General features: G+C 44.4%; 1 protein-coding gene across 1 annotated transcript in view; it reads left to right on the top strand.

Annotated features, from left to right (window-relative positions):
- The window catches only part of LOC128688256 (beta-1 adrenergic receptor), a 203,934-nt gene that overhangs the window by 153,429 nt on the left and 33,944 nt on the right, over positions 1-16,561 (top strand). The window contains exon 2 of the mRNA XM_053775969.2: positions 10,485-10,614. Coding sequence (XP_053631944.1) covers positions 10,485-10,614 — 130 coding nt within the window. The remainder of the gene's footprint in view (positions 1-10,484; positions 10,615-16,561) is intronic.

Here is a 16,561-nt window from a genome sequence, read left to right as displayed (position 1 = left end):
ATGAAGCTGAGAGGATGAACAGGAAGGAAGGACATATGAATTATGCTAAGGTCATATCAGCCTGCAAAGAAGGGTCAGGGAGTAAAAGGAAAGAGCAGCTGGGTGCAGATAGAGAGGGAGATAAGTCGAATGCTGAGGCACAACCATGCTACCAAGAGCCACTGGAAAAAATCAAGGGAGAAAACGACCATATACAGAGAGGAACCAGAGTCACAGAGGGAGAGGCAATGGGAGGAGGAAAGGGGAAAATCAGTGTTTATCCATGGGCTTCGGGAGAGAGAGGAAAGGACACACACTGAAAGACGGCAGGAAGAAATAAAGGAGATTGGGAAAATCATCACGGAAATAGGGGGAGTAGACATGGACGAGATTGTAAATTTTCAGAGAATAGGGGGGTACGTGAAAAAAAGAAACCGACCTATCAAGCTGATTCTCAGGACAGAAACAGTGCGGAACAGGATCCTCCAAGAAAAACCAAGGTTGAAAAACTCGGAAGAGTACAAGAAGGTGTTCCTAGACAGAGACAGAACACAAACAGAGAGACAGCAGCTGAGGGAGAGGACAAAAAAGCGATAGGAGATAGGAAAGGAAATAAGGATAGAACCAGCAGAGGTCAGTCAGAGCTGAACAGAGAAGCAAGGGCAAGCACACACACAACAATCCTCAGAACCCCACAACCTATCACACCATCCCAACACAAACTACAATCCATACCCACAGCTTCCACCCAACCCCCAATCATAGAATCCCACAGTATGCTACCAGGTCTCCCACCCCCACAGGCCCCCAAACCACAGTATTGGAAAGGAAACTGAAGGTATGGTACCCTGATGGGTGGGAGGAGTGGCACAAAGAGTCAAAGAGACATCACCGGACATCATAGTGCTCACAGAAACCAAGCTTTTGATAACAGATGCCATTCCAACGATACCAGATACACAGTAGAGTGCTGCTGATCAAACACCGATGGAATTTTGATGGGGAGAGCAGCGAGAAGAAAGTAATAACCAGGACCCAAATGCAGTGATGTATAACCCACCACAGCTACGAGAGATAGAGGATGACTGGCTGCACAGAAGAGCTCATGGGAAAACTGATCATGGTAACCACAAGGAGATCGACTCTTGGAGCTGAAAGAGGGCTAAGATCAAAACTTCATGTACCAACACGTAAGGACAGAGAACTGTCAGGGAAGCCAGTTAATGAGATAATGGAATATGTAGCAACAATGTGCAAGGAGGCTGAAGAGAGGTTTGTACCCAAGGGAAACAGGAATAAGGAAAAAGCCAGGATGAGCCCATGGTTCACCCAAAGGTGCAAGGAGGCAAAAACCAAGTGTGCTAGGGTATGGAAGAAATATATAGAAGGCAAAGGACCCAGGAGAATGAGGAGAGCAGTCGTAGAGCCAGAAACGAATATGCACAGATAAGAAGGGAGACCCAACGTCAATATGAAAACGACATAGCAGCGAAAGCCAAATCTGACCCGAAGCTGTTATACAGCCACATCAGGAGGAAAAAACAGACAAAGACCAGGTAATCAGGCTAAGGAAGGAAGGAGGAGAGACAACAAGGAATGACCGTGAAGTATGTGAGGAACTCAACAAGAGATTCAAAGAAGTGTTCACAGAGGAGACAGAAGGGGCTCCAGAGGGACGGAGAGGTACACACCAGGTGCTGGACACGGTACACACAACCGAGGAAGAAGTGAAGAGGTTTCTGAGTGAGCTAGATATCTCAAAGGCAATGGGGCCAGATAACATCTCTCCATGGGTCCTGAGAGAGGGAGCAGAGGCGCTATGTGTACCCTTAACAACAATATTCAATACATCTATTGAAACAGGGAGATTGCCTGAGGCATGGAAGACAGCAAATGTAGTCCCAATCTTTAAAAAAGGAGACAGACATGAAGCACTAAACTACAGACCAGTGTCACTGACATGTACAGTATGCAAAGTCATGGAGAAGATTGTCAGGAGAAGAGTGGTGGAACACCTAGAAAGGAATGATCTCATCAACAGCGCCCAACATGGTTTCAGGGACGGGAAATCCTGTGTCACAAACCTACTGGAGTTCTATGACAAGGTAACAGCAGTAAGACAAGAGAGAGAGGGGTGGGTGGATTGCATTTTCTTGGACTGCCAGAAGGCGTTTGACACAGTACCACACAAGAGATTAGTGCAAAAAATGGAGGACCAAGCAGGGATAACAGGGAAGGCACTACAATGGATCAGGGAATATTTGTCAGGAAGACAGCAGCGAGTAATGGTACGTGGCGAGGTGTCAGAGTGGGCACCTGTGACCAGCGGAGTCCCACAGGGGTCAGTCCTAGGACCAGTGCTGTTTCTGGTATTTGTGAACGACATGACAGAAGGAATAAACTCTGAGGTGTCACTGTTTGCAGATGACGTGAAGTTGATGAGAAGAATTCATTAGATCGAAGACCAGGCAGAACTACAAAGGGATCTGGACAGGCTGCAGACCTGGTCCAGTAATTGGCTCCTGGAGTTCAATCCCACCAAGTGCAAAGTCATGAAGATTGGGGAAGGGCAAAGAAGACCGCAGACAGAGTACAGTCTAGGGGGGGCAGAGACTACAAACTTCACTCAAGGAACAAGATCTTGGGGTGAGTATAACACCAGGCACATCTCCTGAAGCGCACATCAACCAAATAACTGATGCAGCATATGGGCGCCTTGCAAACCTCAGAACAGCATTCCAGCATCTTAATGAGTCGTTCAGGACCCTGTACACCGTGTACGTTAGGCCCATATTGGAGTATGCGGCACCAGTTTGGAACCCACACCTAGCCAAGCATGTAAAGAAACTAGAGAAAGTGCAAAGTTTTGTCACAAGACTAGTCCCAGGGCTAAGAGGTATGTCCTACGAGGAGAGGTTAAGGGAAATCAACCTGACGACACTGGAGGACAGGAGAGATAGAGGGGACATGATAACGACTTACAGAATACTGAGAGGAATTGACAAAATAGAGAAAGACAGGATGTTCCAGAGAATGGACACAGCAACAAGGGGACACAGTTGGAAGCTGAAGCCACCGATGAATCACAGGGATGTTAGGAAGTATTTCTTCAGCCACAGAGAAGTCAGGAAGTTGAATAGTTTGGGAAGAGATGTAGTGGAGGCAGGATCCATACTTAGGTTTAAGCAGAGGTACGATAAAGCTCATGGTTCAGAGAGAGTGACCTAGTGGCGACCAGTGAAGAGGCGGGGGCCAGGAGCTTGGACTCGACCCCTGCAACCTCAACTAGGTGAGTACAACTAGGTGAGTACACTAACAAACATCCCCCACACACTAACAAACATCCCCACACACTAACAAACACCCCCACACACTAAGAAACATCCACCACACACCAACAAACATCCCCACACACTAACAAACATCCCCCACACACTAACAAACACCCCCCACACACTAACAAACATCCACCACACACTAACAAACACCCCTACACACTAACAAACACCACCCACACACACTAACAAACATGCATCCCCCACACACTAACACACCCCACACACTAACAAACATCCACCACACACCAACAAACATCCCCACACACTAACAAACATCTCCCACACACTAACAAACACCCCACACACACTAACAAACATCCACCACACACTAACAAACACCCCCACACACTAACAAACATCCACCACACACTTACAAACACCCCCGACACTAACAAACATCCACCACACACTAACAAACATCCACCACACACTAACAAACATCCACCACACACTAACAAACACCCCCCACACTAACAAACATCCACCACACACTAACAAACATCCCCCACACACTAACAAACATCCACCACACACAAACAAACACCCCCCACACACTAACAAACATCCACCACACACCAACAAACATCCCCACACACTAACAAACATTCCCCGCACACTAACAAACACCCTCCACACACTAACAAACATCCCCCACACAATAACAAACATCCCCCACACGCTAACAAACATCCACCACACATTATCAAACACCCCCACACTAACAAACATCCACCACACACACTAACAAACATCCACCACACACTAACAAACACCCCTCCACACTAACAAACACCCCCACAGACTAACAAACATCCACCACACACTAACAAACATCCACCACACACTAACAAACACCCCCCACACACTAACAAACACCCCCCACACACTAACAAACATCCACCACACACTAACAAACATCCCCCACACACTAACAAACATCCACCACACACAAACAAACACCCCCCACACACTAACAAACATCCACCACACACTAACAAACCCCCCCACACACTAACAAACATCCACCACACAATAACAAACACCCCCACACACTTAAAAACATCCCCACACACACTAACAAACATCCCCCACACTAACAAACATCCACCACACACTAACAAACATCCCCCACACACTAACAAACATCCCCTCACACTAACAAACACTAACAAACACTAACAAACACTAACAAACACTAACAAACACTCTAACAAACACTAACAAACACTCTAACAAACACCCCCACACACTAACAAACATCCACCACACACTAACAAACATCCCTCACACACTAACAAACATCCAGCACACACTAACAAACATCCCCATACACTAACAAACATCCCCACACACTAACAAACACCCCCACACACTAACCATCCACCACACACTAACAAACATCCCCACACACTAACAAACATCCACCACACACTAACAAACATCCCCCAAACATCCCCACACACTAACAAACATCCCCCACACACTAACAAACATCCCCACACACTAACAAACATCCACCACACAATAACAAACACCCCCACACACTAACAAACATCCACCACACACTAACAAACACACTAACCACCCCCACACTAACAAACATCCACCACACACTAACAAACACCCCCCACACTAACAAACATCCCCACACACTAACAAACACCCCACACTACCAAACATCCACCACACACTAACAAACATCCACCACACACTAACAAACACCCCCACACACTAACAAACATCCACCACACACTAACAAACATCCACCACACACTAACAAACACCCCCCACACACTAACAAACATCCACCACACACAAACAAACACTCTTCACACTAACAAACATCCCCCACACACTAACAAACATCCACCACACACTAACAAACATCCACCACACACTAACAAACACCCCCACACACTAACAAACATCCACCACACACTAACAAACATCCACCACACACTAACAAACACCCCCACACACTAACAAACATCCACCACACACTAACAAACACCCCCACACACTAACAAACATCCACCACACACTAACAAACATCCACCACACACTAACAAACATCCACCACACACTAACAAACATCCCCCAAACACTAACAAACATCCACCACACCCTAACAAACATCCACCACACCCTAACAAACATCCACCACACACTAACAAACATCCCCCACACAATAACAAACATAACAAACATCCCCCACACACTAACAAACATCCCCCCACACACTAACAAACATCCACGCACACACTAACAAACATCCCCCCACACTAACAAACATCCCCCACAATACACTAACACACTAACAAACATCCCCACACACTAACAAACATCCCCCCACCACACACACTAACAAACATCCCCCCACACTACTAACAAACACTAACAAACATCCCCCCACACACTAACAAACATCCACCACACACTAACAAACACCCCCCACACACTAACAAACACCCCCCACACAATAACAAACACCCCCCACACACTAACAAACACCCCCCACACTAACAAACATCCACGCACACACTAACAAACAGCCCCCCACACTAACAAACATCCCCCTACACTAACAAACATCCACGCACACACTAACAAACATCCCCCCACACTAACAAACATCCCCCCACACACTAACAAACATCCCCCCACACTAACAAACATCCACGCACACACTAACAAACACCCCCCACACACTAACAAACACCCCCCACACAATAACAAACACCCCCCACACACTAACAAACACCCCCCACACACTAACAAACACCCCCCACACACTAACAAACATCCCCCTCACAATAACAAACATCCCCCACACACTAACAAACATCCCCCACACAATAACAAACACCCCCCACACACTAACAAACATATCCCACACAATAACAAACATCCCCCTCACAATAACAAACATCCCCCTCACAATAACAAGCATCCCCCTCACAATAACAAACATCCCCCACACACTAACAAACATCCCCCACACACTAACAAACATCCCCCTCACAATAACAAACATCCCCCTCACAATAACAAACATCCCCCACACACTAACAAACATCCCCCACACAATAACAAACATCCCCCTCACAATAACAAACATCCCCCACACACTAACAAACATCCCCCACACACTAACAAACATCCCCCACACAATAACAAACATCCCCCTCACAATAACAAACATCCCCCACACACTAACAAACATCCCCCTCACAATAACAAACATCCCCCTCACAATAACAAACATCCCCCACACACTAACAAACATCCCCCACACAATAACAAACATCCCCCTCACAATAACAAACATCCCCCACACACTAACAAACATCCCCCACACACTAACAAACATCCCCCTCACAATAACAAACATCCCCCTCACAATAACAAGCATCCCCCTCACAATAACAAACATCCCCCTCACAATAACAAACATAACAAACAAACATCCCCCACACAATAACAAACATCCCCACACAATAACAAACATCCCCCTCACACTAACAAACGTCCCCCACACACTAACAAACATCCCCAATAACACACACTAACAAACATCCCCCACACACTAACAAACATCCCCCACACAATAACAAACATCCCCCTCACAATAACAAACATCCCCCACACACTAACAAACATCCCCCACACAATAACAAACATCCCCCACACAATAACAAACATCCCCCACACACTAACAAACATCCCCCACACACTAACAAACATCCCCCTCACAATAACAAACATCCCCCTCACAATAACAAGCATCCCCCTAACAAACATCCCCCACACACTAACAAACATCCCCCACACACTAACAAACATCCCCCACACAATAAGAAACATCCCCGACACACTAACAAACATCCCCCACACAATAAGAAACATCCCCCACACACTAACAAACATCCCCCTCACAATAACAAACATCCCCCTCACAATAACAAGCATCCCCCACACACTAACAAACATCCCCCACACAATAAGAAACATCCCCCACACACTAACAAACATCCCCCTCACAATAACAAACATCCCCCTCACAATAACAAGCATCCCCCTCACAATAACAAACATCCCCCACACACTAACAAACATCCCCCACACACTAACAAACATCCACCACACAATAAGAAACATCCCCCACACACTAACAAACATCCCCCACACAATAACAAACATCCCCCACACAATAACAAACATCCCCCACACAATAAGAAACATCCCCCACACACTAACAAACATCCCCCACACAATAACAAACATCCCCCACACAATAAGAAACATCCCCCACACACTAACAAACATCCCCCTCACAATAACAAGCATCCCCCTCACAATAACAAACATCCCCCACACAATAACAAACATCCCCCACACACTAACAAACATCCCCCACACAATAAGAAACATCCCCCACACACTAACAAACATCCCCCACACAATAACAAACATCCCCCACACAATAACAAACATCTCCCACACAATAACAAACATCCCCCACACAATAACAAACATCCCCCACACACTAACAAACATCCCCCACACAATAACAAACATCCCCCACACAATAAGAAACATCCCCCACACAATAACAAACATCCCCCACACAATAACAAACATCCCCCACACAATAAGAAACATCCCCCCACACTAACAAACATCCACCACACACTAACAAACACCCCCACACACTAAGAAACACCCCCCCCCCCACACAATAACAAACACCCCCCACACACTAACAAACATCCCCCACACACTAACAAACATCCCCCCACACATCTCAGTTGTCGTTTCGGAAAAATCGTAAGAAATTTCCTCAGTAACATTTCTGGCTCCTTCGAAGTTTTCTTTAATAATAAAAAAAGCATATTGCCTTTTTCAGCCGAGGCCTAATAGAATTTTCTTGCTCTCCTGTTATGCTTCCTCCTCCTCTTATTGCTACTTCTGTATCGTATATTAACATTTTCTCCTCCTCCTCCTTTTCCACCTCCTTCTTCTCCTCCTCCTCCTTCTTCTCCTTTTCCTCCTCCTCCTCCTCCTTCTCCTTCTTCTTCTTCTCCTTCTCCTCCTTCTCCTTCTCCTCCTTCTTCTCCTTCTTCTCCTCCTCCTCCTCCCCTGCTCCTCCTTCTCCTCCTCCTCCTGGATCGGAATATTATATTGCCGACACTAGAATCACGTTAGAGGACACGTTTCCACTGTGAATACTTTTTGTTTTATTAAAGTTCCCTTTAGATAAAGCTCTGAGTGGGCGAAACGAATCGCTCATGAAAGACTGTTTTGCAACGTAGATGTTTTCCTCCTCATCCTCTTTTATTCTTAACTATAGTGGAACCAGTCCAGGTCTTCACTCTATTCACGTATATCCTGTGCTATCCTGGCTCTTCCTGTACTATCCTGGCTCTTCCTGTGCTACCCTGGTTCTTCTTGTGCTATCCTGGTTCTTCTTGTGCTATCCTGGTTCTTCTTGTGCTATCCTGGTTCTTCTTGTGCTATCTTGGCTCTTCCTGTGCTACCCTGGTTCTTCTTGTGCTATCCTGGTTCTTCTTGTGCTATCCTGGTTCTTCTTTTGCAATCCTGGTTCTTCTTGTGCTATCTTGGCTCTTCCTGTGCTACCCTGGTTCTTCTTGTGCTATCCTGGTTCTTCTTGTGCTATCCTGGTTCTTCTTGTGCTATCCTGGTTCTTCTTGTGCTATCTTGGCTCTTCCTGTGCTACCCTGGTTCTTCTTGTGCTATCCTGGTTCTTCTTGTGCTATCCTGGTTCTTCTTTTGCAATCCTGGTTCTTCTTGTGCTATCTTGGCTCTTCCTGTGCTACCCTGGTTCTTCTTGTGCTATCCTGGCTCTTCCTGTGCTATCCTGGTTCTTCCTGTGCTACCCTGACTCTTCCTGTGCTATCCTGGTTCTTCCTGTGCTACCCTGACTCTTCCTGTGCTATCCTGGTTCTTCTTGTGCTATCCTGGCTCTTCCTGTGCTATCCTGGTTCTTCCTTTGCAATTCTAGGTCTTACAATGCATCGCCTGGTTCTTCTTGTCTATCCCTCCCTCTTCCAGTGCATCACAGGCTCCTCATATTTATCTTTGGCTCTTCCAGTGCATTCCTGGATCTTCCAATCCTTCTTCCCATGGATTTTGTTGTCTATCCGTCCCTCTTCCAGTGCATCCCAGGATCCTTATATTTATCTCTGGATCTTCCAGTGCATCCCTAGATCTTCTTGTCTATCCCTCCCTCTTCCTGTGCATCCGTGGATCCTCCTGTCTGTCTCTGGATCTTGCTGTGTATCTCTGGATCCTCCTGTCTATCTCTGGATCGTTCTGTGTATTCCTAGATCTTCCAGTGGATCCCTGGATCTTCCTGTGCTTCAGTAGACTGATACTCTCTTGTACATTTTGAAAAAGTCGTAAATAAAATTTAGGAGAATTAGAAGAGGTTCATCAATTTTTTTTTTTTGAAGCTGAAGTCTTTAATAATGGGTGTTGGAGCATCTGAGTGAGTGTGCTACCTGCGACCACCTGGTATGACCCGATTTGACCTGAGGCGACCCAGGGAGTTGACCCGGAAGTCAAGAGTTGTGTGGGAAAAAAATGTGTCAACGATTTCGCGTGAAGGCGAGGCTACTGCTGCCTGAGTGCCGCTATCTCTCTCTCTCTCTCTCTCTCTCTCTCTCTCTTTTCTCTTTTATTAGTTCTCTCCTCCCCCAGGGCTTTCTGCTCCTACCACAAGATGTCAGACTGTAAATAGCCTCACTTTCATCACTCTCTCTCTCTCTCTCTCTCTCTCTCTCTCTCTCTTTCTCAACACACACACTCTCCTTGTTTTGTTGGTGTTGTGCAGCTGACCGGTTGTACACCTCGTATGTCTTCATATTCCTCTTATTTTTCCACTTTTTAAGGTTCAACGGCCGCTCCACACCAGAAGGCTCTCTTTTTTTATGATTTTCCAGCAGACCAACACTACAGCTCCTGGTTCTTCTTGCAGCAGACCACCAACACTACAGCTTCTGGTCACTCCATCAGATCAATACTACGGCTCCTGGTCCCTTCAGCAGATCGAAGCTAACAGTTCCTCCTTCCTCATTCTAACACTAACCCTTCCTAGTTCTCTTCCAGCAGACCAAGTTAACAGCTCTTGGTTCTTCCTTCCCGCAGACATCAGCGTGGTGGTAACGGCGGCGCTGCTGGCTGTGCTTGGCGTTGTCTTCGTCTTCGGGACCCTCGTCAACTCCTTGGTCTTCCTGGTCTTCTACCGCAGACCCTCCCTCAGGTCACTCTCCAACAGGTGAGTTGCCCTTCATGTCAGTACAGCAAGTGGATGGATGGGACCTCAGTTCTCTATACAGACAGTGAATGTGTAATCAGGGTACCGTAGCCAGTGTGAAATCAGGACAATGTAGTCAGTCAACGTGGCCACAAAATACTGTACACACAATAAGTGTTATCCCCCCCCACACACACACACACACACACACACACACACACACACACACACACACACACACACACACACACACACACACACACACACACACACACACACACACACACATATATATATATATATATATATATATATATATATATATATATATATATATATATATATATATATATATATATATAATTTTATATATATATGTCGTGCCGAATATGTAAAACTGGTCAATTAGCAAGAACTCATTTAAAATTAAGCCCTTTCTAAAATTTTCTCTTATACGTTTAAAGATATATTTTTTTTATTAATGTTGATGTAAAAATTCATAATTTTGTATCAAAAGGAACTTAGAAAACTTACCTAACCTTATTATAACAAGAACAATTTATTTTAGCCTAACCCAACTAAATATATTTTAGATTTGTTTACAATAATTTAATACTTAGCAAACACAGTGAAATATATTTTTTTCGTTAGGTTCAGAATGATTTGGGCGAAATTATTGCATACACAAATTTTCACTTGTCCTATATGGCAAGATAAGCGTTGCTATTTAAGCCAAGATCGCAAGTTCTGCCTATTCGGCACGACATATATATATATATATATATATATATATATATATATATATATATATATATATATATATATATATATATATATTCCAGAAGTATAGGTGCCAGTATATATATATATATATATTTCATACACGTACAAACGCATTTATATATTACATATATTTGGATATATATATATATATATATTTATAAACTTGCGATTTAGGATTAAATAGTAACATTCTTCTTGCTGAATATGGCAAGCGAAAGTTTGTGTATGTAATAATTTTGCAAAATTCATTCTGAACCTAACGAAAACACTTTGTATTTGTTTATTATTAAATTATTGTAAACTTATGTAAAATATATTTAGTTGGAGTAAGCTAAATTAAATTGCGCCTTTTATAATAAGGTTAAGTAAGTTTTCTAAGGTTCTTTTAGTACAAAATTATTAATTTTTACATTAACATAAATGAAAAAAATATATATCTTTAAAAGTATCAGAAATAATTTTAGAAAGCACTTGATTTTAAATGAGTTCCTGCTAATTGACAAGTTTTACTTATTCTGCACGACTTATACTTACCCCAAGACATATACTTACCCCAAGATTCTTTTCCTTTACTTTGACCTTTGCACTTTGTGGGGTTTAACTCCAGGAGCCAGTTTCTTGACCAGGCCTGCAGCCTGTCCAGATCCTTTTGCATTTCTGCTTGGTAATCGTCCGATTGAATTCTTCTCATAAACTTCACATCATCTGCAAACAGGGACACTTCTGAGTCTATTCTCTCCGTTATGACGTATACATATACCAGAAACAGCACCGGTCCTAGGACTGACCCCTGTCTAACCTAGCTCGTCACAGGCGCCCACTCTGACACTTCGTCACGTACCATGACTCTTTGATGTCTCTTCGACAGGTATTCCCTGATCCATTGCAACGGCTTTCCTGTTATACCTGCCTGGTCCTCCAGCTTATGCCTGAATCTCTTGTGTGGAACTGTGTCAGAAGCCTTCTTACAGTCCAAGAAAACGCACTCTACGCAACCCTCTCTCTCTCTTGTCTTACTGCTGTCACCCTATCATAGATCTCCAGTAGGTTTGTGACACAGGATTTCCCATCCCTGAAACCGTGCTGGTTGTTGTTAAGCTCATTCCTTTCTAGGTGCTCCACCACTCTTCTTCTGGTAATCTTCTCCATGACTGCAAATAATACTTGTCAGTGACACTGGTCTGTCTTCTTTTTTAAAAACTGGGACTACATTTGTTGTCTTCCGTACTTCAGGTAGTCGCCCTGTTTCGATAGATGTGTTGAAGATTGTTGTTAGTGGCACGCATAGTGCCTCCACTCTCTCTCTCTCTCTCAGGACCCATGGAGAGATGCTTAGCAGCCTCTTCACTTCTTCCTCGGTTGTATGTATTATGTCCAACACTTGATGGTGTACCCCACTTCTCCGTATTTTTGGATTCCCTTCTGTCTCCTTTAAATCTCATGTTGAGCTCCTCGCATACTTCTCGGTCGTTGTGATCTCCCTTCCTTCCTTCCTTCCTCGGCCTGATTACCTGGTCCTTGACTGTTGTTTTTTCCCTGATGTGGCTGTACAACAACTTTCGGCTAGATTTGCATTTTGCTGCTATGTCATTTTCGCACCGCCGTTGGGCCTCCCTTCTTACCTGTGCATATTCGTTTCTGACTTTACGACTGCTCGTCTTATTCTCCAGGGTTCTTTGCCTACTATATTTGGTTTTGGCCTCTCTACACCTCTGATTGAACCAAGGGCTCATCCTGGTCTTCTCGTTATTTCTCTTACCCTTGGGTACAAACCTCTCCTCAACTTCCTTGCATATTGTTGTCGCATATTCCATCATCTCATTTACTGACTTCTCTGCCAGTGTTCTGTCCCACTGTATTTCGTGAAGGAAATTCTTCATGCCTCTGTAATCCCCTCTCTTGTAGTTTGGCTTCGTTTGTCCTGCCCTTCCTGCTTCCCTCTCCACTTGTAACTCTACTGTGTATTCGAAGCTCAGAACCACGTGGTCACTGGCCCCGAGGGGTCTTTCATATGTGATATCCTCAATATCTGCAATACTCAAGGAGAATACTAAGTCCAGTCTTGCTGGTTCGTCCTCTCCTCTCTCTGGTAGTGTCCCTTATGTGTTGGTACTTGAGGTTTTCCAGTATCTCCTCCATCATCTTAGCCCTCCCCGTTTCTGGGCCCCTTTGTGGCTCCAGGTTCTCATAGTCAATTTCTTTGTCACTGAAGACACCAACGATCAGCAGCTTTGCCCTGCTCGCATGAACCATTCCGGCCACTTCAGCCAGTGTGTCAACCATCACTCTGCTACTCTCATCATATTCTTGCTTTGGCCTCCTGCTGTTACCACCTTGGGACCTCCAGATTAAAATGTTCCTATTATGTAGTCTCTTGCTTCTCCACTGTCTCGTCTCTCCAGCTCGTCAAAATCCCATTGGTTTTTGACGAGCAGTGCCACTTCCCCACCCTCTCTGTTCCCTCTGTCTTTCCTCAAGATCTGATATCCCATTGGAAAGATAGCACCTGTTTTTATTCTGTGCCGCTCCCACTTATTCGTTATTCCATCAGCGTTGGTGTACCATAACTTCAGTTTCCTCTCCAACACTGTGTTCTGGGGGGTCTGTGAAAGATGGGGGCCCTGGTAGAGTGCTATGGGATTCTACAGCATATTGTGGGGTGGGGGTTGTATGTGTGGATTGTAGTTTGTGTTGGGATAGTGTATTTGGCTGTGGGGTTCTGTGGGTGGCTCTGTGTGTCTTACTCATCTGTTGGTGTCGCAGTTATAAATGAAAACAACATTTATGGTTCAACTGTTTAGACTGAAAAAAAAACAACAACAATCTTTGGGTCAGCAGGAAAAGCTGACTTTCTTTGGCCTCACATTTATACTTTTTCCTTTCTGTTTGCTTTCTAAAACAATAGAATATTTCTCAAAGTTTTTGTTTGTATAAATTTACGCTCATCAACAGGTGTTATTCCCTTTCACATTTTATTGAATTCTGTTTTATTTAACTCTTCTTATTTCATCTTTTTCCTTGGAGTTCGTTCTAGTTGTGTGTTTCCTGGGGGGTCGTTCTAGTCGTGCTTTTCCTGGGAGGTCGTTCTAGTCGTGTTTTTCCTGGGAGGTCGTTCTAGTCGTGTTTTTCCTGGGAGGTCGTTCTTGTCGTGTGTTTTCTGGGAGTTCGTTCTAGTCGTGTTTCCTTGGGGTCGTTCTAGTCGTGTTTCCTGGGGGGTCGTTCTAGCCATGTTTTTAATGGGAGGTCGTTCTAGTCGTGTTTTTCCTGGGAGGTCGTTCTATTTGTATTTCCTGGGAGGTCGTTCTAGTCGTGTGTTTCCTGGGAGGTCGTTCTAGTCGTGTGTTTCCTAGGAGGTCGTTCTAGTCGTGTGTTTCCTGGGAGGTCGTTCTAGTCGTGTGTTTCCTGGGAGGTCGTTCTAGTCGTGTTTTTCCTGGGACGCCGTTCTAGTCGTGTGTTTCCTGGGGGTCGTTCTAGTCGTGTTTTTCCTGGGAGGTCGTTCTAGTCGTGTTTTTCCTGGGAGGTCGTTCTAGTCGTGTGTTTCCTGGGAGGTCGTTTTATTCGTGTTTTTCCTGGGAGGTCGTTCTAGTCGTGTGTTTCCTGGGGGTCGTTCTAGTCGTGTTTTTCCTGGGAGGTCGTTCTAGTCGTGTGTTTCTAGTCGTGTGTTTCCTGGGGGCTCGTTCTAGTCGTGTTTTTCCTAGGTGAGGTCGTTCTAGTCGTGTGTTTCCTGGGAGGTCGTTCTATTCGTGTGTTTCCTGGGAGGTCGTTCTAGTCGTGTGTTTCCTGGGAGGTCGTTCTAGTCGTGTGTTTCCTGGGAGGTCGTTCTAGTCGTGTGTTTCCTGGGAGGTCGTTCTAGTCGTGTGTTTCCTGGGAGGTCGTTCTAGTCATGTTCTGGTTGATGACATTACAGTCGTATTTTACCCGGCTTCTCTAAGAACGTCGCTAAGGCCACGTTCTTTGACTGTTGCCGTTCCATCAAATGCCTTTCATGTTCCTCAGAGTTTTCTAAGCATTTGTTGGGAGTTTCAATTTACCTTCAAGATTAAGAAACAAATATCGTTCAAAGGCATCAATTTTCTAGGAGAAAAAATCTAAACGTAAAACTTTTAATAAACTTTCTCACATTAACGTCACGTTTCACATATTTTTCACATTTTACATGTTTTTCACATTAACGTCACGTTTCACATATTTCTCACATTAACGTCACGTTTCACATATTTTTCACATTAAATTATGTGAAATGAGACGGTAATGTGAAAACTGGTTTTCACTTGTTATTACTTATTTATTTTTTAAGTAGAGGCAAAACATATATGATAAAGACATGAAAATACGAAAATATTTGAGATAAAATTTTTTTTGAATTTAAAAAACAAGAAAAGAGTTTTCAGGAGCCAAACGTTGTGAAAATACTATTGTGTCAGATTCTGTTTTTCTTTTTCCTTGTTTCTGGTCATTTTCCTGCTCCTGATTGTTCTCGTTTCCTGAACACATTAGGGTCGGTGTGACCCAGTTTACAAGTGGATTCTAACCTTTATTACCATTTGATCCCCTGGAAAACACAGCATTTTTGTCATATCACTGAGTAAACACTGTGTGTGTGTGTGTGTGTGTGTGTGTGTGTGTGTGTGTGTGTGTGTATGTGTGTGTGTGTGTGTATGTGTGTGTGTGTGTGTATGTGTGTGTGTGTGTGTGTGTGTGTGTGTGTGTGTGTGTGTGTGTGTGTGTGTGTGTGTGTGTGTGTGTGTGTGTATGTGTGTGTGTGTGTGTGTGTGTGTGTGTGTATGTGTGTACTCACCTATTTGTACTCACCTATTTGTGGTTGCAGGGGTCGAGTCCTAGCTCCTGGCCCCGCCTCTTCACCGGTTGCTACTAGGCCCTCTCTCTCCCCGCTCCATGAGCTTTATCAAACCTCGTCTTAAAACTGTGTATGGTTCCTGCCTCCACTACTTCATTTTCTAGGCTATTCCACTGCCTTACAACTCTATGACTGAAGAAATACTTCCTACTATCTCTCTGACTCATTTGTGTCTTCAACTTCCAATTGTGGCCTCTTGTTTCTGTGTCCCCTCCCTGGAACATCCTGTCTTTGTCCACCTTGTCTATTCCACGCAGTATTTTATATGTCGTTATCATGTCTCCCCTGACCCTCCTGTCCTCCAGTGTCGTCAGGCCGATTTCCCTT

The sequence above is a fragment of the Cherax quadricarinatus genome, chromosome 19, assembly GCF_038502225.1.
Source record: "Cherax quadricarinatus isolate ZL_2023a chromosome 19, ASM3850222v1, whole genome shotgun sequence".
Classification (NCBI taxonomy): Eukaryota; Metazoa; Arthropoda; class Malacostraca; order Decapoda; family Parastacidae; genus Cherax; species Cherax quadricarinatus.
Note: the sequence above shows the minus strand (reverse complement) of the source record. Positions and strands in the feature narration are given on the sequence as shown.